Source organism: Geosmithia morbida (assembly GCF_012550715.1).
Source record: "Geosmithia morbida isolate 1262 chromosome Unknown scaffold_11, whole genome shotgun sequence".
In the NCBI taxonomy this organism is placed as follows: domain Eukaryota; kingdom Fungi; phylum Ascomycota; class Sordariomycetes; order Hypocreales; family Bionectriaceae; genus Geosmithia; species Geosmithia morbida.
In genome coordinates this window covers 536,116-558,847 of record NW_023336198.1, presented here as the reverse complement: position 1 = coordinate 558,847, position 22,732 = coordinate 536,116, and the positions used below count along the sequence as shown (strand labels likewise).

Genomic DNA, 22,732 nt, shown 5'->3' with positions numbered 1-22,732 from the left:
CCTTAGCAAACTCATTCCCCTCATCCTCGTCTTCATCATCGTAGGCGTCATAGTCTGGGTAGGCTACCAGGTCTCTGCCGGCGCGCAGAAGATCCGCGACGAGGCCTCCGAGCGCATGGAGCGCAAGAACCTCGTCTGGTCTCAGGATGGGCTCAAGGTCGGCGTAAAGGACAGGGAGAATGAGGCTTACGTCGACCAGACCCAGGGCTGGGTCGTCAAGGCTTGGAAGTTGGGCAGTGCTCCGGCCGGGCAGGAGACCAACAAGTCGAAATGAGACCAGATCATCCACAAGATACATGATACAGGATACAGCAACAGCAACGACACCTGCCATCGCCCGATAGCTCCTCGACGACAACGAACGCTCTCATCACGCAATGACCGACGCGACACCAGACCTCGATACCCTTGCCAAACATGTACTCTCTTTGTCGCATGCGCAAACCTGTTACAACACACAATTTTTTCCCCCTTCTTTTACTTCTTTTTACTTCTGTACATATCGTCATCTCAATGTGCCTTTTGCTTCTTCTACGAGCGGGTATTGGAAAGGATCACAGGCGTGGGTATTGGGGGGGGGAGGGGGAAAGTTGGCTGTTCCTCAAGAGCTGGAGGAATCTCTCTTTCAGAGCAATATCTTATTACGATTCATACGATTCCAACATACCAGGACATGTCCAGAAAGACAGTCATCAGAAACAAGCAGAAGCATGTATGAATGTCACGTAAACGTCATTGAGACTGGACTATCATCTCGCCCATAGCTGTGCTGCTGCACCAGCTAACGCTCATGTTCGAAAGAAGGAGAAACAAAGGAGAGATGAAAAGAGGTCTAGAAACCTCGTAAAGAGAACGCTAGGTAATCCAACTCCTGAATATCATCTCAAGATGGGGAGAGAAGAGAGGACTACTCTCCCTGGTCCGTCACCTGGCCCCTCCGAGCCGTAAAAAAACTGCCCACGTCATTCGAAGCCTTTCCCCTGAGCATCTTTTCGAACCCAACGCCAGCCGTCAGATTGGCCATTGTTCCGTCTCGACGGATGAGCATCGATGGCATGCGGAGGTTGAGCTATACATGTATTGTCAGTAAGGAACCATGGAGCAGAGAGTACAAAACGAAAACAAAACAAAAAAAGGGGGGGAGACACTCACCTGTCCCAGCAACCCGGCAGATCTCACACCGAGCTGCTCATTGATGAAATGCAGCCTCCCCTTTACCCACGCCCTCTCCGAGTCGCTGATAAAGTCCTGGTTCTGGATGCACACGAGCGGCCACGAGAGCTGCAGGCCAGGGAGGGCCTTCTGCGCATCTTCGTCTCCGCAGCCAAACGACGACAGACCGGTTCTCTCCAGCAGGTGTTTCCGCTTGGAGAACCAACCTAGCAGATAGGGCACCGAGGCGATGATGTCCGTTATGGTCTCGCGGGCTATGCGGGACACCCACGCGTACTCGGGCGTCGTGCGGTAGTCTATCGGTGCGCAGATCCATGCGGCGCACCGGACAATCGAAGACGACAGGAGGATCCGACTCGTCCGGACATTGTTCCACACGCTCGCCACCCACAGGTCCTGGTAGAGGTCCACGCGGCCCGGGTACACCTCGGCCTTGAAGTAGTCGCCGTTGGGCACGTTGTCCTCCCAGGCCGCCGTCTTGTACGTATAGTGCGGCGGCGCGTCGTGGAACCAGTTGGCGAGCTCCTGGTCCATCATCTGGCACCGCCGCATCAGGTCCAGCATCAGCTGGATGTTGTCCGGCGTGCGATCCAGCGTCGACAGCAGCCGATTGACCTCGGCGCGCAGCTCGCCCACGCGGATAGACAGACGTTGGGTGGCGCAGGCTGTCGTGTCGTGCGTGTCTCCTGATGTCCACCACTCGGCGCTCATCGTCGGCGGCGTCTGGTTGGCGTGCATGAAGCCAATCATCTGGGTGCGCACTGTGCTGAAGAGCATGACGCCCACCTTGGTCTTGAGCTGGCTGCGCCCGCGGGCCTTGACCAGCTGTATGGCTCCCTCAATATGCGATCCCCACGCCATGCTACCTATCCGGTTGGCCGATATGGCCTCGTACACGCCGAGCAGGAGCGTGCTGGCGAGGGTGGCGTCGGTCAGGGCCGTGGCCGGGTCCTGCAGGGCCTTGTGAGTGGCCGAGAGAGCCTGGGTGTACTGGGCGATGGCCATCCTCGCAAACGTGTTGCCTCCGCCGACGCGGTTACCGATGGAGGCGAACGAGCAGGCGGTGAAGGCCAGCCTCAAGCTCTCGGGGATCCGGTCGATCTTGAGCAACGGCATGAGGTAGTTCATCCAGCCGGGGCTGAATCCCTGGCGCGACACCATGACAAAATTTGAGACGAAGTGGCATGACGCTTGCTGGTCCGGGGCCATCTGCAATGCGCGGGAGTTTCTTGGAGTGGTGATGGACACCTCCTTCGACACCGACTCTGCGGATTGGGATTCGGATCCGGCATCTGCATCCTTGGAAGAAGAGCTGGCTCCTGCTTGTCCGTTGCGGAGCTTCTGCGACGCGGCCTTCTGCGACTTACGGGCTCTCCTCTCGGTGGCCTGCGTCTCGTTACGGAAGACGAGATCGAAATCGTGCTTGTACCCAGGGCACTGTCGCCGCGACTTGGCACACTGGTTGCAGGTCGGTTTTGTCTCGTCACACTTGGGCATTGTCCCGTCAGCTCTGGCGCCAAGGGGGAGTGCGGTCCTAGGGAGGACAAAGTACCTTGATCCTGCGCGTTCTGCACATCTGACAACCCCTTGAGGGCTTTCCACAGTAGACCATGATGTACCCTGCGTGGCTCTCAAGAGCCGATCAATCGTTATACAGAGGCGACGACGATGGTATGATCCTACTTTCGGATCGAATCGATGACCGGCAGCCGCCGACGAAGAGGCAGACACGTTTTGCCCCACCAAAGAGGGAAGGGAGGGAAGAGAGGGGGAGAAAACGTCCTCTTCGCCCAAGCTTGTGGACGGATGACAGGAAAACGTGGTGTGAGGAATGAGCTGGTGGAGGCTGGAGTGACGTTTCCAGGCTACTTGTGGTCGAACCCTAAGTTGTAGGTGAAGAAGGTGATCCACCCATCGACCGGCAAGAGAATTGAAGAGTACGCGTTTCGCGAGTAAAGGAAACAAGACTGATGATCTAATGGTCATGCACTCGTACCATGAGCTCGCGTGTACGCAGTAGGCGGCTTATTATGTGCGACGCATGTACTGTGGTGGATTGATCGAGAACGTGGGCGGAAGCGGCGGAATGGGACGGTCGTAGCCACTAATAAGGTCGTGCGTGGTACTGGAGGATTGTCTGTCCAGACAGCTAATGCAGAGCGGATGGACTGTGGCCCAAACACTTGTACTCGTTCCGTTGGTCGTTAGGCCTGTCTCGATTGTAGACGGGATGGGTGTGCATGTCTTGTTGGTGTGGTGTCTCGCCAGTATACAGTGATACACACAAGTGTCAGGATGCCGAGGGACGAGAAGGGGGGGGGGGGGAGAAAAAGAGCGGGGGAGAGAAGAGAGATGTTGGCAACCCAGGGGATCTCAGAGAGTAAAAGAGAGAGAGAGAGAGAGAGAGCAGATGGTGGTGGGCTTGAGAAACCCAGATCCGGCCCCGCCCATCAAAAGGATCTAGGAGCTGCTACTTGGTGCCAGTGGCAGGTTCAAGCCTGCAGGCGACCCGGGGTGGTCTAGTCTGGGTGGATCCTTTGGGAGGAGGTGTCGAGGGTCAAGGGTCGGAGATGGTGAGGAGCTTGTCTGTGGACTCTGTGGACTCTTCAGTCTAGAATATAATAGATGAACAAGCTGAAACCAAGGTGGGGAGTTGTTTTTTGGTGGGTTTTCCACGAGCTAAGGGTGACACTGACTCCACGCTCGTGCTGTACTTGTATGATCGTACTTGCATGAGATTCCAACGGCAGTAAGCACAAGGACGTCTCTGCTTTATTTTCCTTTTCTTCTTCTTTTCCCCTTCTTCTTTCCTCTTTCCCGTCGTTGTTGATGAGGCTTCCTCGATCTTATTCTGAGTAGTGACGGCGACGACGATGATGGTGATGATGGTGATGTCAAAAAGTACGGATTAATGTCCACGGCCTATTATCACCACTACATGTCAGTAATAAAATAATACAGTAGTACGGAGTAATACATGATATAATATCATTACTATGCAGTCTACCACTAGTAAGAGTACCAGTATCCGTAGACTCGCTAATGTCAGTAATGCGAGATTCGTTAGCGATGGTTTGGCATGTGGATCAATCAGAATGGCAGTCACTTTTCCCACAGTCTGTCAAGGTAAAAAGAATGAATAATTGGCAACTGCCACACTCACGGGGACCACTGTACACCTTCCTCTGACGATGAGATAATACTACGCGATAAATGATTACTAATATCCCGTATGTGTGTGTGTGTGTGTCGGATGCAAAACGTCACCAACCATCATCATATATTTCTTGACCCCCTTTACATACGGCCTCGTTGATTCAGCCTCCATGTCCTGTCCGAACCTGTCCCGTCCTGCCCTGCAAGCCATCTCGGCTTCTCCGTATACGTACAAAGATTGGTCGATACCAGGCAGGAGGACCCATGACCTACGGCATGGGGCCCATCACCAATACCAGGACCATGTGCCCTGCACCTGCATCTGCAGACTGTAATACTTGTACGAGTACGGACTCGTGGCTTTTTTTTTTTTTTTTTTTTTGGGGGGGGGGCTCCGCTTCGGTCTGAACTTGAGGATTGAGGACTGAAATGTCGGTATACGTAGAGGGATGGGCTCAAGATGTTGTTGCCATATTTGGCCTCCTCTACCTCAGAAGTCGACCGTCTCAGCATCAGCGACGTGGTATCGTGGCAGCAATGAAACGCTCGCCACCAGGATCATGGTATCCTTCTTCGAAAAGGGAATGATACTGCTATACCAGGCTACTAGCACATCTACATCCACATCTGCATATATATAATATATACGTGTAGTCCATAATGATGATGAATCCACCTGTACTGATTATCTTCAGTTTTATCTCCCAAGATTCGCTAGACGACAACAATATTCGTCCACCACACCCAGTTACATGTATATTTTTGTTTTCTTTCTTTCCTCATTTTAGAAATCCCCCCCCCCCCCCTCCTTTCTTTCTTTTCCTTTTGTTTTCTCTCCTCCTTCTCCCCTTTTTTAATAACAAAGTCATTATCATAATGGCCCCCCTCGACTCAGATTACACACACAAACACACACACGCACACACTCTCTCTTCTCTCTCTCTCTCTCTCTCTTCCCTACTCAACTTTCAAAAAGGTTCGACACACCGTCCAGGGCATCCGGTGTACCCCCCCTGCCACCATCGACACCGGCCTGACTACCGGCCTGTTGACCCTCTGGCGTCGCCATGAAACCCTGAGCCATCTTGGACCGAGTTGACTTTTTGGCGGAACCGGACGAGTCGCCCAAGCCGAGAGCTGCCCCGACACTCTTTGGCATCTTGCCCATCTCCGAGACGCTCACGCCCTTGAGATCCTTGAGCATGTCGAGCACAATGGCCCTCTGCTGACGCGTGTGCGAGCCGGGTTTGGCCGCGTAGGCTCCCAGGCGCTCCAGGTCCGACGGGTTGACATTAGGCAGGGAGAGCAGCACGTTGCGCGGCGTGGCAGTCACGGGCATGTAGTAGACTAGGATCGAAGCGATGAGCGACGCCAACTCCTTTTGCAGGTCGACAAAGTACGGTTCGTGGAAGGACGTGATACACGCCTGCAGCACTTCGGTGGAGATATACTCGCGTATCACCGACGCCGTCTCCGGCGAGACCGGCGACGTGTCCATCAGCGATCCTCCTCCGCCGCTGCTGCCGCTGCTGTTACTGCCCTGCACGCCGCCTTGTGTTGCCGGCTGCAGCTGTGGCTGCGGCGGCTTCTTAGACCCGGATTGGTCGAGACCGAACTCGGGAACGAGCGAGATGAACATTCTGAGAACCATGCTACAACTCCGCGTGTCTCGTACCCGAATCCCGTGGCAGCAGAAGATCAGGAGGGGTTCTACAATCTCCTGCTTCATCAGGCAGAATTTCCGTAGGGACGGGAATACTTGGACCTCGCCGTTGTCTTCCGAGGCTGGTCTCAGATTTCTCGAGTCTGTAGGTCATGGTCAGTTCCTTCTTCTTCCGTAGCAGGGGGCGAGGTTCCATAAGTGATGTATAGTGAGGAAAGAGAAATGTGGACATACTCTGCTTCCCGGGATCGAGGAAGTCGGCAACCATCAACACAGCAGTATACGTCACCTGACGGAGGATACTCTCCGCCTTCATCTCCTCCTTGAGGGCAGCGTCGCCCTCGACCGACACGGCCTGCTGCTGCTCCATGCGACTCCACTCGCCACTGATCTTGCTGTCCATCTGGCGGAAGCACGCGGCCAGCAGCTGCGGGAGGAAGTTCTCGCGACAATCTACAGGGCAGTCATCGACCAGGTACCGGACCAGGTTGAGCAGGTTGCTCTGCTGGTGGGTGGATAGCCACGTCGAATCGGTGAAGAGGGCCATGGCCAGGGGGCCAGACAGCTCGCCGTTCCCGTAGAATTGAGAGTCGAGCCTGCTCATACAGTAGATGATGGAGTAGGCCGTCTCCCTGACGAACCGGACCGACCCGCGCACCGACGATGCGAACCCTTCTATAGTCCCTTTCTTGTCTACAACGCGCGCGTAGAATTCGTCCTTGCTACCCTCCGAGATACCCGACTGCCAGAACCTGTCACTGAGGACCCTGTGCACCATCGATCGCATCTCAGGGGGCACACTAGTCCAGGCGTCGGGGTTGTGCGAGGCGTGAGCGTAGCTGAGGAACTGGAGCAGCTCGGCCAGGATATTGTTGAACCCGTCCTGCCAGATGGCATGGGAAACCTGGAAAGCGGGCGATGACCGGCTCAGTCTTTCCACGGAGAAGGCAAGGAATGATTTTGTCGAGCGAAGGGGAAGTGCCTGTATGGTTCTAGGTCAGTCCTGTCTCTTAGATTCAAAGAACAGAGGATATGACTTCCAAGTTCAACCCAGGATCGGAAAAGTAAAAAACAAAGGCAAGGAGATAGAGGGATAAAAGTACCTTGAGACGTTGGTCGAGCTCCTCCTGCAGCGCCAACCCCTCTTCATCAAGTGGGCAAGATCCCCAATCCTGGATATCATGCGCCCGGTGCTTGACGAGATAGGCCTGCGCCTTGTCGATCCCCAGCAGCTCGCAGAATCCAGAATATGACTTGAGCGACGACTCGATGTTGTCTGTCTGCCACTGGGCCTTGACGGGGTCGATGAATTCGCGGAGTTTGGAGATTTTGGTCTCTGAGTCAATCTTGCTGGCGCGATGACTATAGCTTGCTATCAGTATCATCTTCCTTCTTTTTGTTTCTTCTCTTGTTGCCTCCCCTTTCCCCTCCTTTCCTGTGTCAAAGAGGGATGGATTGCATACATGATGATGAATAGGAAACTCCTATAAGAGATACTACGCTTCTCATCCAGCGACCCAGACGAAAGCATCTCATTGACACGGTTGGCAATCTGCTCATAGACATCCAAAAGATGATCAGGCATCTCAGACGCAAGACGCTGGAGCTCGATCATACTCTCGCCCTGCAGATCACGAATGGCGTCGTTGAAGGCCCTGTACTCGGGCTCCAGGGCGGGCCAGGTAATGAGGATGTGCTCGAGTACCTTGAGCATGAAGCCGGAGCGGTTGTTGAGGGCCGTGGTGGAGAAATAGACGAGGAGCTGGAGGGTCCGTTTCCTGATGACGGGGTCCTGGGATAAAGTCAGAACTGTCTCCAAGCCTAGGTGTTCTCCTTCCATTCTTTCTCCCTGTTTTTCGGAGTAGATTTTTCCTGAAGGAAAAATGGTATTTCCCATGACATACATCAAACTTCATTTCGAGAAGCCTATTGCACCAGGCTTCCAATTCTGATTCGAGAGATTCCGGAGCCTAGAAAAGTGGTCAGTGGTTATTCTTATGGTATACATGGGTTTAGATGAGAACACAGACATTGTCGTCAGGATGGGCCGATCGCCACTTCATGTAGCCCCTGAGCATGGCTTCTATGACGGTGAAGCTGCAGTCTACACGTAGCGCAGGCATCGAATACTTGGAATAGTTTTCCTCTGTTGGTGGGGGAGGGATTAGCAATCAGTCCCTATACAAAAGAGGAGAGGGGGGAGGGAGATGCCTTACTGCTGAGCCCCTGTCCACCATCATACAAGTGCTGAAGGGCATACTCGGTACTGCTAAGGATGTGGGTGACGGCATCAAACAGCCTTAGCTGTACAATGGCCTCGATTACCTGGGCAGTGTAGCGACGATAGTTTCCAAGAAAGGCATGGCGTTCGGGGGTAGTGTCGGTGTCCTCCATGAGGAAGAGGACTGAAGGGTCGTCCGAGTCCTCGGGGAGGTGTTCGTAGCGGACGAGTCGGGAGATGCAGACCTCGAGCAGGGGGCCGATCATGGCGGAGAATCGCTCGGCGGGCTGGAGACCCTTGTTGTTGAGGAGCTTGGCCCAGGTTACGACGGCGGGGATGGAGACCATGAGGCTCTGGTGCTGGACGACCTGGACCATCAAGTGGAGGAAGGAGTCGACAGACGCATCTTCAGGGACCTGCCTAAACTTGAAGGAGAGGTAGTCTCCGATGGAGGAGAGCATCTTTTGTTTTGTTCTTTGTCAGTGCCCGTACATGGATATATTAGAGATGAGAGGAGGGTCACATACCTCTGACAGCTTCTTCAGCACCAGATACTTGTCGTCGTCAATGTCCTCTGGGTCGACGGCACACCATTCAAACAACTCCTTGCAGAGCTGGACAGGCTGCTGCCTGTACATTGGGACGACGAGCTCATTGAACTCAGAGTCGGAAAAGTTGACGCGACAGTAGAGAGCGTGCAAGCCTTCCAGAGCGCCCTAAATGGGGAGGGGTCAGCAGATTATGGTACTTTGGGGGGCCATGTTCGTCTCCACGTATCTATGCACATATACGCATATATATATGTACATATGTATGTGCAGGAGCAGATAATACCTTTTGCACATCAGGACTGGCGCAGGCGAGACTCGCGCAGAGGACACTGACGCAGTCAGCAGCGACGACGGCCTTGGGAATGGCCCAGGGGAGCTGGGTTTGCAATGTAGCAAGGGCCTTTACAGCACAAGATTTCACCTCCTGATTGTCCTTGATAGCGGGAGAGTTGAGGCACAGGCTGAGGAACTGGGTGACGCGGGGGAGCCAGCCCTCATGACCGCACCGGACCTCTGGGCCAGCCTGCCTTCGGGGGAAGACCTCTAGGAGGACGGCGGAGGGGGTGAAGACCTCTACGCAGGCCTTGCTGAGGACGCCCTCGCGCATGCCGACGACGGGGTCCTCCCCGGTGAAGACCTCGTCGGAAAGGGCCTCGAGGACGGAAAGGACAAACTCCTTGTGGACGGGAGATTCGGGGACGACATTCCAGAGCTCGACAAGGCGGGCGTCCATGTCCATCCACTCGGCGCCCCAGGCGCGCTTGGCGACCTCGATCCACAGCTGGGCAGTCTTGTTGCGAATGAAAGGGGGGTCGTCGCGGGAAATGGCCTGGCTGAGGCCAATGACCCAGGAGACGAGAGCGTCGATCTGGCCAGCGCCGTACGTGGACCACTGGTAGCGGACGGCATGGTCGAGGAGGAAGAGGCCGTAGTGGCGGACAATGTGAGGCTGGGACCGGTCGCTGGCCAGAGTGTGGCCGTGGATGGGAGCCTCAGCCGATACCTTGACCTGCTCGAGGAAGTCCTGGGCCTGACGGCGACCGTCGTTGCTCGACAGAGGATTGTGCACCAGCTCGAGGGCCTGGCGGATCTGCGAAAAGACCTGGCCGTCCTTGGCGTCGTTACCGGCCACGCCAGCCTCGGACATGATGGCGGCTGAGGAGAATGAGTTCTCAGCAGTAGCAAGCACGCACACACGCACACACACTGGGTATGCCTTTATTATCTATTTTTTCGACGGAGATGTCGTGGGGGAGCTGACACGGGAACAGTTGGCACGGAGGAAGATGAAGAAGAGAGAGGAGGTCTCGTGTGACGACGACGTTGGACAATGGTTAGGCGAGAAGCATTTCAGTCGATAAGGAAAGGATCGGTCGGTGGGGTCGGAGGCTATATCGTCTATTTTTTTCTCTTCTCTGCTGACAGCCGTTAGAAATTACCTTTTTCTTGACCAGGTGGTTGAAAGTGAGGCTGACAAGATGAAGTCATGAGGCGGACGGGCACGAGAGACAGAGAGAAAAGGCTGCAGATGGGAAAGACAGAAAAGAGAGGAAAATAGAAGAGACACAAACATACCAGAGGAAAAGATGGTGGGCAGCACAAGAGCTCAAGAGACAGAAAATAAGCAAAAAGAGAAAGAGACACAGGGATGAATAGGACTGGGAACAACGAAACGATAGGCGAAAGAGCTCGTGATGACGGATGGGCCTTTTTTTGGGTGGGACGAAGGACGGGACGTGAATGACGGGGCGTGAGGAAAACATACAGAGAGGTTCCGCCTACCTGACGGTGGGGGGGGCCTTGGAGAGGGCCCCGGGCGGGATTCGGGAGCTTTACAGGGGAGTTTAGGTGCAGATGCCATTGTGAGTTGGGGAGCTACAGCAGACGGGCGGTACGTCTAGTACCTAATAACGTCAGCAGCCAGCCAGCCCATATTAGCCCGGGCAGCGGAGGTAGGCTGGATGGAGGACCTGGACCTTGCCTGTATCATTCATTACTCATAGGTGTAATACCGGGTACATATATTATTACTGGCAATTATTACTGCCAGGCACCACTTGACTAGGTCCCGCTGAACCCGTAAACCCCGCCCCGGCCAGCTCACCAGCTCCCCGTGAGGATCATTCTCGACTTGATATACAAGGCTGAGCTTTTACACATGTAATATAGGAGCTAGAATCATTCCAGCTCATGTATCGATATTCCCGCACTCTGATAACTAGATTCATCTCTCTCTCCCTCCATCCATCCATCGTTTACCTGCCCTCGCTTACCACCACTCGTACCTTGCCACTACCTGTAATCCCATAGACAGAGCTTCTTATCATAGAAGCTCGTCGATATGCACGTCAACTCCCCACCACCACCACCAATACTCCCCGGCACAACAGCACTCGCATAATTCATACTCTCATGCTCCTCGAACCTACCGAGCACCCCACACTTCCATTCCCCCCCATTTGCGTCCCTGAAGATCCTAACCAGCCTCGCACCAGCATACATGCACGACACCAGGATGCGAACCGTCACCCCTCCGCCGTCACCGGACTCGACGACATCCACGACATCCAGTCTCCAGACCCCGCCGTCGAGGTTCTCTTCCATCAGAAGCTTAACCTTCTTCATACCGTATGACTGAGGCGGATCGCAGATGGAAAACAGCCTGATCCGATCGTCGTAGCTCCCCGTGATGACGAGCCGCGAACCGTCCAGGTCGTGTAGGTTAAGAGGCTCGATGGCCGTGACGCCGGCGCCGTGCTGACCCTTGACGCTGACGGGACTGAACAACGGCTTCCACTCTTCTTCTCTTTCTTCTTCTTCTTCTTCTTCTCTTTCTTCTTCTTCTTCTTCTTCTTCTTCTTCTTCTTCTTCTTCTTCTTCTTCTTCTTCTTCTTCTTCTTCTTCTTCTTCTTCCTCGACCTGGCAAGGATGGCCCTGAGCATAAGAGTTGTACCTGAGGACGGAGTCGTCGCCGCCACTGTAGACCGTCGTGGAGGTTGACGGGTCCGGTGCAAAGGCAATGCTCCACGCCTCGAGCGAGTTGTCGATATCCAGGTCGGCATGGCTAGCAATCTTCCAATCGCTGTCCAGATGGAGCATCCTCACCAGGCCCGACGACGTCGTCACTCCCAGAGTGTACGCATCTCCGGGATGCCACTGGCACTGCAGGAAGAGGACGTCCTCGGCCAGATCATCGCATCTGCTCGTCGCCAGGTGCTGTAGTGGCCTGTCGCTGTCCTCTACCCTGAAGATGGCGAGCGTGCCCGTGCTCGATATGACGGCTACGACATCTCGTCTGCCTTGTGCAGGGTGGAAGCGTAGGTCGAGAATGGCGGACGGCTGTGCCTCTGTCTGCACACGGGTTCTGCCCAGCCCGAATCAGCCCCTAGTAGATACATAGCATCACACTCGTGAGAGCGGTGCGCAGTCCGTCACCATGGATCATGTTACGGGGCCGAAAAGACTTACAGACTGGACCCGTCGGTGCTAAAGACGATGAGAGATCCATTCCGTTCTGCAGCTGTGTCTTCCGCGCCTTCTACGGCTGACCCGTCTTGCTGCTTCTCGAGGTTGTACGTGCCGATTACGAGGAGATGGGGGTGTGGGGGGCAGAATTGCGCGCAGGCTGGCGGCAGATCCAATACTAGTGACACCTTGGATCTGATCGTCGTCATTTTTTCTTGAAGATGTCGGAATTCTGTAGCAACTCGTGGGCTGTGAGACAAGGCTTTTGTAGGTCCAGGGTTCTTCTAGCTCGGGAATTTTCCCCTCCAAATGGTGGGGTGGTGATGCATTCCCGCTAATACCGTCACTTGGACATCTACAACAGGCTCCGTAGCAGTATATGCACCTGTATACAATGAAGATGTGCTTGATCGGCAAACTGCACGTTCTTTAGCCAGCCGGGGCTGTTTCTTGTTTTACTACTCCTCGCATCTGATCTGTCCATGCGGGATCCTAGCTGCGGCCGTGTCTGAGCTGAGTGAGCAGACATGCATGGATCAGCAAACGTGTATGCGTCCTACCGATCGCATATGCATTCTGAGCAGTACATCTCAGCACAATACACTGACTTCTTCTTTCGTTGCTGCAAATACTGCACCGAAAAAAAAAAAAGAAATCATCTAGCCTCCATCATGGACTCAGACGACTCAGACTTTTACGGTAACATTTCTTCTAGCTACGCTCATCCCACTAGATCGGCCGTGCTGACCCGCCCTCCTCGCACCAGGCGACGCTGATAGTGTCTCAGCCCTTGAATCCCGCATCGAAGACTTTGACGTATCATCCTGGCGCCAACGGCATTCGCAGTCCAAGACGGGCCGTCCCCTTCTCCCCTCTTCAGCTCCCGGGTTGGCAGATACCGCCAGCAGCACGGTAGCCACACGTCTACACAACCCCTATGCCGGCGTTCCCTACGCGTGGCAGCTGACGGAGAGTGTGGATGCCTTCCTGGACCGCCTGCCGCCGCAGACGACGACGGGCGTTCCCTGGATCTTCATCTGCAACCCTTACATTGCGCGCGTCGAGAAGCGTGTCAGCGACGTGGTGCAGAGTAAGGGCGCGGGTAACGGGGACGAGGCGCCCGATGAGGCCCACAGCGATGTGGCCATCGTGGTAGAGGGCGGCACGGAACGCCTGGCTATCCTGAAGCGCTTCGTCGACAGACTGCGCTCCTCCGGGAGACCGAAGAGCATCGTCGAACGGGATGTCGCCAGGGAGACCAAGATGGCTGCCAATGATGTGCTCAACCTGGCCCATGCGTACAAGGTGCGACCAGGAAAGGTATTTGCTTCTCTCTCTCCCTCCATCTCCTTTCCTCCCTATCTATGCACATCTTCTCCATACCTATTGCTTTGTGTGTTCGGGTAAGCTGACAGATCTAGTGGATGCTCTTTATCCCCCCTCGGCAGGTCAACGACGTATGGGCTGTTGTGGCCAGAGCCACGGCAGATAACGAGCTGGGTATAGCCGCGAAGGTGGCTCCGAAATCGGACATGGACGAGGACCCCCGGAAGGACCGCCTCATATGCATCTACACGGCCGATTTCAAGGACACTGCCGACGTGGCGCGCGTGGTGCGCAAGCTGCGTGAGATCGGGCTCGTCAATGCCAAGGGCCGTCCGATATATTACAAGCCAGGTAAGTTTGTCTACCGGTACAGCACCGGTTACGTCACGTACATGCTGAGCACCAAGACTGACTTATATCCTTCCATCTCCTGGCAAAGACGTCTTTACGTATATCGGCATCGCATCTGGAAACCCATGGGGAATCAGGCCGTCTCTGTACAGCTCAACGTCCATGCTACGCTAGGAGAGACACAGTCCGACGGGATGAGGTATGAATGGATAAATAGAAGTGACATACTACATACGTTACATACAGTACAGCACATCTTTGTCATCTATGTAGAAGAGAAGATGCTGTTTCCCACTGCCTTTGTAACCAAGTGACTATGTTTGTGACTGTTTGACCAAGAAAGGTATGAACGCCGATCTGCTCCCATAAAACAAAAGTGTATACGCAACCTCACATAAAGAAAAAAAAGAATAATCCAACATATACGCCTGCTTTGCAATGCTTTAGACGCCCTCCTTCATCCGCCCTGCCAAGGGTCAAGGCAATGTCCGTGCGTGTGTCTAGATGACCTCTCCGGAGTAGGGATCCGGTCTAGACTCGGGGTCCAAGGACTTGAGGAGCAGGACAAGCCTGTAGGCACTATTTCCATTGAGGTAGTACCTATGTAACTTCTTGGAGCGCAGGAATCCAAGACGCTCGTACAGCCGCATAGCGGGGGCATTGGTCTCCTCGGTCTCGAGGACAATCTCGTCGGCCTTTCGCTGGGCCATGGCCTCGATAGCCCTCTTGACTAAGGCCGTGGCAACACCGTGACCGCGGTAGGGCGACGCGACGGCCAGCATGGCAATGTAGCCGCGGCGAGTAGGCGTCGAGTGGGCCGCGTGCACCTCTAGCTTACAGACTATGACGCCAACCAGGGACTGGTCAACTGAGCTCAGGGCCTGAAGGGGATGTTAGCTGATTCAGCATCCGGCAGACGGGGAGAGAGATATGAAGGGATGGACGAGCGGGAATAAACGGGAATGAGGAGAAAGAGGAACTGACCATGAAGCAGAGATGCGACCACTGGCAGAGGAAATATCGATATACATAGATGCTGTATGGCTCACTCAAGTCCTTGGAGATGAGGGCCCTGATGGCGGGGAGATACTGCGCCTCCAGGCGGTGTTCATACTGGACATATTGGAGGTCTGCGGGGGATTTCTGAATCTCGGCCACAGCCAAGGCCATTTTCTCTCTCTCTCTCTCTCTCTCTCTCTCTCTCTCTTCTCTCCCTCTCTCTCTCTCTATATATATATATATATATATATATATGTGTGTGTGTGTGTGTGTGTGTGTGTGTGTGTGTGTGCGTGCGCGTGCGTGCGTTGCGATATGTGCTGTGTGCGTATGCGCTGGAGGTTTGCTCTTCTGTGGATATCGGAGTTGGCGGTGGCAGCCAGCAGTAAGTGAGAGAGAGAAATGGAGAGAGGGGCAGCGGGGTGGGTAGGTGGCCTAATATGTAAGGGCTCGTTGATGGCGCATACAAGATAGTAAGAGAGACCCCGAAAGGTCAAGGTGACTCACGTCGTCAGCCTGGGCAGATTTCTTTTTGAAGCCCAAGAGGTGCTGTTATACTCGTATGCATCAGGTTTAAAACTGAGGCTACAACACACCCTCTGTCGAGTTGGTTTGAGAGCATGCGAGGCGCAGGTTCCCCGGTCAGCGTCGGCGGCTCCCCCTCCCCCCTCCCCCGGTAAGCGGAATCATCTATCTTGGGCGGCACTGGAGAGCTCTTTTTGGTGATTTATAGTGGGGGGGGGGGTTGTTCCGGTAGTGGGTTGGGCCTGAATCGGCACTGAAGGGGAAGGTACGATGCATGCGTTGGGGGGGGCTTTCCACGCTGTATTAATCGTACAGTAGGAGTATTATATAAGCGGACGGGCCCTATTTCAGGCCTTAAAAGGACTTGGAAACTTTTACTTTACACAGCCGGTCGGGAATTTCCAGGGCAGGTGAGTGCCGCCCAATGCGTCTCTTTAATACTTTAAGACTTTAAGACTTTAAGAGGGGTGAGAGGGGTTTTATTTGGCGCCGGAACCGGCGGGTCTGGTGTTATGTATGTGGTGCAGCCCTATTCCAGAAATTCGTACTCTATACGGAGTATGATATTCAGTAACAGCGATAGCTGTTGATAGTATATCTATCATGTAGCAGGAATATTGTAGACAGCTGGGTTTATAGGACAAAATCGATCGCCATCCATATTCCATATGTCCTACGATACAGTAATATCACCAGTAATAATAATACCACTCTGACACTAACACTACCAGGCATGCGCATGGATAGCATCTCTCTTAATTTGCACATGCCCTCCCTCCCTGCCTTTACTGAGTGGGGCAGAAGTATCTGTCTAACTAATTGACGTCAAGGGCGAGAGACGGGCTCACTCCTTCCCTAGCTGTTGCCCACTTTAAGAGCAGAAAGTAATACAGATTACACACCATCGGATTTCACATGCTACCGGCCCCGAGCCCTCGCACTTTCAGGTTCCTCCCCTCTCCCCGAGCTACCAACGACGTCGGAGCTTGTTCCTTCGTTCTCCGTCTCGTTTCCCTTCTCTCTCCCATTTAAATAGACACATACGCGACTCGGTGTCATTCCACTCAAGTAGAAGACAACCGCTTTCCCCCCTCCTTCCACTTTTGTTGCTGGCATCGTCGCATGCCGCCGTCATCCCATCGGCCTGTCATATCCCTTCTCCCTCTTTCTGCGCTTTCGCTGGTCTGATCATGGCTACGACGTTGAGACGTCGTCTGCCGCCAGACAACCGACATGTCGAGGCTCCTGGACGGGACGAGAGCCCGGCCGACCACCCCGCAACCCCGGCCCAGACGGCTGCACCGAGAAAGTCGAAACGACGCAACACCTTCATCTTCCTCCTGGGTGGCCTCTGCGGCATCATCGCCGCCGGCTTCATGGCGTCGAGCAACGACCTGATCGACCTGCCCGAGTTTTCCGACCTCAATATCGATAGCTTCCTCGACGCCATGCCCGCCGGGCTCGTGAGCGACTTCAAGGACCTGGTGCAGGGCGAGCGCGACGTGGCCGACGCCTACGACTCCTTCTCGGTCGGGCTGAAGGCGCACGCCGAGGGCATGGGGGCGCACCACCCCGTCGTCATGGTCCCCGGTGTCATCTCGAGCGGGCTCGAGTCGTGGGGCACGTCCAACATCTCGAGGGCCTACTTCCGCAGGCGGCTGTGGGGTAGCTGGACCATGATGAGGGCGCTGGTGCTGGACAAGGAAGTGTGGAAGCAGCACATCATGTTGGACAAGGAGACCGGACTGGACCCGCCACTGGTCAAGCTCCGGGCCGCCCAGGGCTTCGACGCGACCGACTTCTTCATCACCGGCTACTGGATCTGGAGCAAGATTCTGGAGAATCTGGCCAGCATCGGCTACGACCCGACCAACTCGTTCACTGCGGCTTACGACTGGCGACTGTCGTACCCCAACCTCGAGGTGCGCGACCAGTACTTTTCGCGCCTCAAGTCGTACATCGAGACAGCCGTCGCGTTTGAGGGCAAGAAGACGACACTCATCTCCCACAGCATGGGCAGCCAGGTCGTCTATTACTTCTTCCACTGGGTGCAGTCGGATCTGGGTGGCAAAGGCGGTCCCGACTGGGTCGAGACGTACATTGACTCGTGGGTCAACATAAGTGGGTGCATGCTCGGCGCGGTAAAGGACCTTACGGCCGTCCTCTCTGGCGAGATGCGCGACACGGCCCAGCTCAACGCGGCCGCCATCTACGGCCTGGAAAAGTTCCTGAGCAGGCAGGAGAGGGCGGAGCTGTTCCGCGCCATGCCTGGCATCTCGTCGATGCTCCCGATGGGCGGCAACACCATCTGGGGCGACGCGCTAGGGGCGCCCGACGACCCCACGGGGGCCAACTTCACCTACGGGTCGGTCCTCAACTTCCGGGAGGGCGCCAACATGTCGGCGCCCGCCAAGAACCTGACGGTGGACGAGTCACTCCTGTACCTGTGGAACACGACCGAGGACTGGTACAGCCGACAGGTCAAGGGGAGCTACTCGCACGGGGTGGCGCACAGCCGAGCGCAGGTCGAGGCCAACGAGAAGGACCCGTCCAAGTGGATCAACCCCCTAGAGACGAGGCTCCCCCTCTCGCCTAGCCTCAAGATCTACTGCTTCTACGGCGTGGGCAAGCCGACGGAGCGCAACTACTATTACCGCGACGCCGAACCCTACCCGGGCTCCAGCCTCAACATGACGATCGACGTGGGGTACACGAGCGGAGACGTCGACCACGGCGTCATCATGGGGGAAGGGGACGGCACGGTCAACCTCCTGTCCACGGGGTACATGTGCAACCGCGGGTGGAACATGAAGCGGTACAACCCGGCCGGGGCCAAGGTCACGGTCGTCGAGATGCCCCACGAGCCCGAGAGGTTCAACCCCCGCGGCGGTCCCAGGACAGCAGACCACGTCGACATCCTGGGGAGGCAGAACCTGAACGAGCTCATCCTCCGCGTGGCGTCGGGTAGGGGCCAGGGCATAAGCGACTTTGTCGTCAGCGCGATCCGAGAGTACGCTGCCAAGGTCAAGATCTACGACGATGACGAGGAGGCGCCGACGGAGGGGAAGGATGCAGTCAAGAATAATGTTTCCACACCGTAGTACGTCTTGGGGTGCTTTTATGGTTGCATTTTGGGCGTCGTGGCTATAAATCGATATCATAGATGGGGCTCTGTCCTTTTCCTCCCATCATGTTTTGTGTTTTCCTTGTGTTTGGTTGTTGATCGTCTCATGATGCTATACGAGTAGCTTTTTCTTGCTCTTCTTACTTTTCCTTCTTTTTCTTTCTTACAGATGGTATTCGCGGTTAGCAAGGAATGACATATATATCTATACATATATATTTATATATATATATACGTGTCTCGTTCTTTCATTTATTTTTGTGTAATCTGTAAAGTATCCCAAGCCAAGACTTTTTGAGTGCATTTCCCCCACCAAGTAAGTTACCAATACCGCCAACACCCTTCATCCCATGGGCCCATTGCCCATTGTCCATTGTCCACTTTACCCCACCAACTGGCACCTTCAGACATTCTAACCTCCTTACATTCCATCGCAAGAGCTTTCTCTGCGTCCCATCAATATGTTACATGAATCGTTCTGATTAACTTTGGTTCACTTCCTTTCAGTTATTTATCTTTCTTCTACTTCTCTTTTCCCTGCTCCTTCTTTTCTCTCTGCTCTGCTTCATTGCTTTCTACTCTCGGCACAAACACACACACACACACTGAGCGTGCAGTTTGGCCCCGATGCCGCTGACGTCGCGTCGTCGCCGTCGTCGCCGTCGTGAAAAGTATGGAGGGTATCCAAGATGGGGCAGTATCTATGGAAGAAGCGGAGAGATGCTTGAATAGTCAGTCACCCATCCAATCACTCTCCCCCTTTCCTCCCTGACCGCTACCCGAACTGACAAGTTGGGGGGGGGTTGTGGCGACAGAACTCCAACGATGCGTATCGACCCTTTGCGAGTCACACGAAGCCATCGACGACAGCCTCCGATCATGGCTAGAGCTCACGACGCAGCTGCACGACGCGAGCAGGGTGGATGGCGACGCGGACGCCACTGTGGTCACGTCGGTGCAGATGCTAGTGGGGAGCCAGCTGTTTCGCGAGCACAGGGAGTACGTGCGCACGCAGATCATACACAGCCTCCTGCAGGAGGACGAGACGGGACCGCTGTCGGCGATAACGGGCCTGCTTCTGCTCGACGGGCAGGATGACGAGAGGGTCTTCTCGAAGATGATCAACGAGGCGTGCTTCCCCAGACTGCTGGATCTGATTGTTCGGAGGGGGGACGACGAGCAGCAAGATGGCGATGTCTGTGCTGGCACGGACCCGAGCCTTCATCGATTCCTGCTGCAGCTCATGTATGAGATGTCTAGGATGGAGAGGCTCCGGCACGACGATATCAAGCTTGTCGATGATGCGTTTATACACTACCTTTTCGGTCTTATCGAGAACGTCTCGGACGATGTCAGCGATCCGTATCACTATCCTACCATTCGAGTTCTGGTACGTCACACAGGGGAGAGAAGCACCCTCAAGGAGGGAGGAAGAGAGAGAGAGAGAGAGCTAACATACCGGGCAGCTGGTGTTGAATGAGCAGTATATGCTAGCATCCACAGACTCGGCGACTGCGTGTTCAGACCCACAGGCGCAGCCGCAGCCGCTGACGAACCGCATCGTCAAGTGCCTGAGTCTGCACGGTGACTCGTTCCGCACGTTTGGCGAGAATATCATTCTCCTACTCAACCGGGAGACAGAGACGTCGCTGCAGCTGCTGATCCTCAAGCTGCTGTACTTGCTGTTCACGACGCGGGCGACGTACGAGTACTTTTACACAAACGACCTCCGGGTGCTCCTGGACGTCATCATCCGCAACCTGATGGACCTCCCGGACGAGAAGAGCTCGCTGCGGCACACATACCTGCGCGTGCTGTACCCGCTGCTGGCGCACACGCAGCTCAGCAGCCCGCCTCACTACAAGCGGGACGAGATCCTCCGAGTACTGAGCATCATGCGCGGGTCGCACAACGCCCACTTCGCGCCGGCGGATGAGACGACGCTCCGTCTGGTGGACCGCGTGTCCAAGGTGCCGTGGCTGGAGTCCCCGGACGAGCGCGACCAGCAAGGACGGGGAGAGGCTGAGGTGGCCCGGAAGATGATTGGCATCAGCCTATCGCCCACACACACAGCCAGCAACGTCAGCGTGTGCGACGTGGCGGGCGTCATGGAGAAGCCGGGAGTACAGACGCCCAGTCGCAACAACAATAACGGCAGTGTCAATACCGGGGAGGAAGAGACGCCGTCGTCGTCACAGGAAGCCAAAGCTTCCCGTGCTGGCCCCGTCCCGACCATGACGACTGCCAGGAGGGCCCTTCCGGCCGTACCGAAACATCGCCACGGTACACCGTTTGCACAGACGCAGAAACAGCAGACGGGGGTTAGCAAAGCGCCCGCCAAGAAGACGCCGCCCAAGGCGCCGCCGCCAAGACGATTCGGCAAATCGAAATCTATACAGTCTACTTCGGTGGATACGACACAAGAATCTGGAAAGGCAAAGGAGCCAACGTCATCGGTAGAAGCGTGATGTGGCAGGGCCTTTTTTTTTTTTTTTTTTTACATATGTAATAGCGTACAAGTTGGGGGGAGGGGGGAGGGGGGGGGTTCTTGTTAATCGTGACGCTCTATTCCAGTTTTGTCGCTCTCTGTGATAACAGCTTGGCAGCATCGGATATCACAACATGCGTCATCTATCTTGTTATCGAGCTGACGTTGGTCCACCAGTCCTGTGAGACGTTGAAGGGTTGGAATCCGAGCGAGCATCCTAGTGAGGGCTTCACCCATGGTGTCGTCGGGGTACTTGGCGTAGAAAGATGTGAGGGAGAATAGTTGCAAGTTCAGAACGATACTGCATCTCACGGGTCTTCGTCTCGAATCTATCGCTCACGGTGTTGACAGGGTTCATGTAGTGAGTGTTTGCGTCTTGAGAAGGTCGAATAACACGAGTATAGAAGTCGTAAGCTTCTCCTCCATACATGTCGTCGATCAGGACCTGTTTCTCACCGTCTCCGATTCCTTGCGAGGGCACGTTTCCTCTCGAAGATATCGAGGTTATCAGCCAGTAGTTCGTACTTGTCGCCGCCAGATTCTTGTCAGAATCTTTGAACAACTCGAAGAGGTGTTGATGGTCTTCGAGATAGCTGGCATCTCCTTCCTCGGCATCGCCTGTCCGACCAGTGGCAGCAAAAGCCTCTCATCCTCGTGTCATCTCTCCGGACATGGATCGGCAGGGTATCCGGTAGGTGGTAGGTGTGTATCCCGACGTCACGGACGGCTGCTTTCGATTCCCCTCCTCTTGCTCAAGCGCGTCCAGGTTCCCGGGGTAGTGTAGTGTGGCCTGTGGAGGGTGGTTGGATGGCTGACTTGAACATGGTTCACCGTCAGGTCCAAGCTGACGGTTGATTGACGTTCTGGGCTGCGGTCTGATGCCCTTCATTTCATCAGCGCACTCCGGGCGCCTCGCCGACGACTTTGCCAGGTCAGGCTCATCGTCGAGGGCCTCGTTGGATGTCATCATCTGGCCCACACGTGCCACCTTTGTCGCTAAGCTACGTCGTGTAGCTTGATGCCGTCTTCTCGTCCTTCCGTCGATGGCATACACTCCTCGGGGCCACCGGGAGATCACGAGCGTTAACCCGCTATCTTGAGATGTGTGGCAGAAGACTGTGCCTCCGTCCATGACTCAAAGTCCCTCCTGGAGGAGGTAGGATGCTTGTTATCAGCTCCCTTGCCTCTTCCCGTTCCTGTACTGTAGGCAGGTTCGGCTGTCCTTTGGCTGGGTCGAAGGCTGGCCACTCGGCCCTCCGCCATGGTCGGCCATGATTGTGTTGATCTCGTTTTTCAGTAGCTGTTTCCTCCGGCTATCCTTGCGGATCTGCGATGGACGAATTCTATCACCCATCAGTGTTGGTCACGTTCACCAACGCGCGTAGATAGCAGACGATCACACGGGTTCATCAGCCCCTCCCAAATTGAAGCGCCGCGGCGGTTGTGATGATCTTGCTTGCTCTCCTATCTATCCGTCTCACAATGCCGTATAAAAGGTGAGATCGTGATGGTTTGCTGCTGGCCTGAGGCAGCGGCCTCGGTGCCGGAACAGCGGAACAACCGTTCTCCATACGGCATCTGGATCGGATCTCCCGTACCGAGATGCCGATGCCTACAGTTCAGACTCTGGAGCCGTTTACTTCTTTGGAATGTATGTGACGCTCCACACGAGCGCAGCTTTTTCAAACCC

At 55.1% G+C, this 22,732-nt stretch overlaps 8 protein-coding genes across 8 annotated transcripts in view; 4 read left to right on the top strand and 4 right to left on the bottom strand.

Annotated features, from left to right (window-relative positions):
* Positions 1-274, top strand: part of GMORB2_1956 (uncharacterized protein) — a gene marked incomplete at both ends in the record, with an annotated part of 399 nt that extends 125 nt beyond the window's left edge. The window contains one exon of the mRNA XM_035463936.1: positions 7-274. Within this exon, the coding sequence (XP_035320200.1) occupies positions 7-274 (268 nt within the window). The remainder of the gene's footprint in view (positions 1-6) is intronic.
* A 633-nt stretch (positions 275-907) lies between these two features.
* GMORB2_1955 (Fungal Zn(2)-Cys(6) binuclear cluster domain) lies at positions 908-2,785 on the bottom strand (the record flags this gene model as incomplete). Its single annotated transcript, XM_035463935.1, has 3 exons — positions 908-1,069; positions 1,153-2,661; positions 2,726-2,785. 3 exons carry the CDS (start codon positions 2,783-2,785, stop codon positions 908-910), a joined length of 1,731 nt encoding a protein of 576 aa, XP_035320199.1.
* Positions 2,786-5,290: 2,505 nt separating this feature from the next.
* GMORB2_1954 (exportin-5) lies at positions 5,291-9,911 on the bottom strand (the record flags this gene model as incomplete). Its single annotated transcript, XM_035463934.1, has 9 exons — positions 5,291-6,135; positions 6,227-6,974; positions 7,096-7,354; positions 7,456-7,784; positions 7,897-7,962; positions 8,023-8,138; positions 8,209-8,674; positions 8,741-8,839; positions 9,099-9,911. The coding sequence occupies 9 exons, from the start codon at positions 9,909-9,911 to the stop codon at positions 5,291-5,293; spliced, it is 3,741 nt and encodes a 1,246-aa protein (XP_035320198.1).
* Positions 9,912-11,056: 1,145 nt separating this feature from the next.
* Positions 11,057-12,438, bottom strand: GMORB2_1953 (diphthine methyl ester acylhydrolase; the record flags this gene model as incomplete). The annotated part of the gene is made up of 3 exons (XM_035463933.1): positions 11,057-11,543; positions 11,718-12,128; positions 12,233-12,438. The coding sequence occupies 3 exons, from the start codon at positions 12,436-12,438 to the stop codon at positions 11,057-11,059; spliced, it is 1,104 nt and encodes a 367-aa protein (XP_035320197.1).
* A 462-nt stretch (positions 12,439-12,900) lies between these two features.
* Positions 12,901-14,080, top strand: GMORB2_1952 (protein of unknown function (DUF1917); the record flags this gene model as incomplete). Its single annotated transcript, XM_035463932.1, has 4 exons — positions 12,901-12,928; positions 12,996-13,549; positions 13,678-13,906; positions 13,995-14,080. 4 exons carry the CDS (start codon positions 12,901-12,903, stop codon positions 14,078-14,080), a joined length of 897 nt encoding a protein of 298 aa, XP_035320196.1.
* Positions 14,081-14,406: 326 nt separating this feature from the next.
* On the bottom strand, positions 14,407-15,076 carry GMORB2_1951 (N-alpha-acetyltransferase 30; the record flags this gene model as incomplete). The annotated part of the gene is made up of 2 exons (XM_035463931.1): positions 14,407-14,787; positions 14,891-15,076. 2 exons carry the CDS (start codon positions 15,074-15,076, stop codon positions 14,407-14,409), a joined length of 567 nt encoding a protein of 188 aa, XP_035320195.1.
* A 1,544-nt stretch (positions 15,077-16,620) lies between these two features.
* On the top strand, positions 16,621-18,531 carry GMORB2_1950 (phospholipid:diacylglycerol acyltransferase; the record flags this gene model as incomplete). Its single annotated transcript, XM_035463930.1, has 1 exon — positions 16,621-18,531. One exon carries the CDS (start codon positions 16,621-16,623, stop codon positions 18,529-18,531), a length of 1,911 nt encoding a protein of 636 aa, XP_035320194.1.
* Positions 18,532-19,371: 840 nt separating this feature from the next.
* On the top strand, positions 19,372-21,022 carry GMORB2_1949 (Protein of unknown function (DUF2013); the record flags this gene model as incomplete). The annotated part of the gene is made up of 2 exons (XM_035463929.1): positions 19,372-19,944; positions 20,039-21,022. Coding segments are annotated over 2 exons (1,557 nt in total), but the record flags the coding sequence as incomplete, so codon positions are not given.
* Between the last annotated feature and the right edge of the window lie 1,710 nt (positions 21,023-22,732).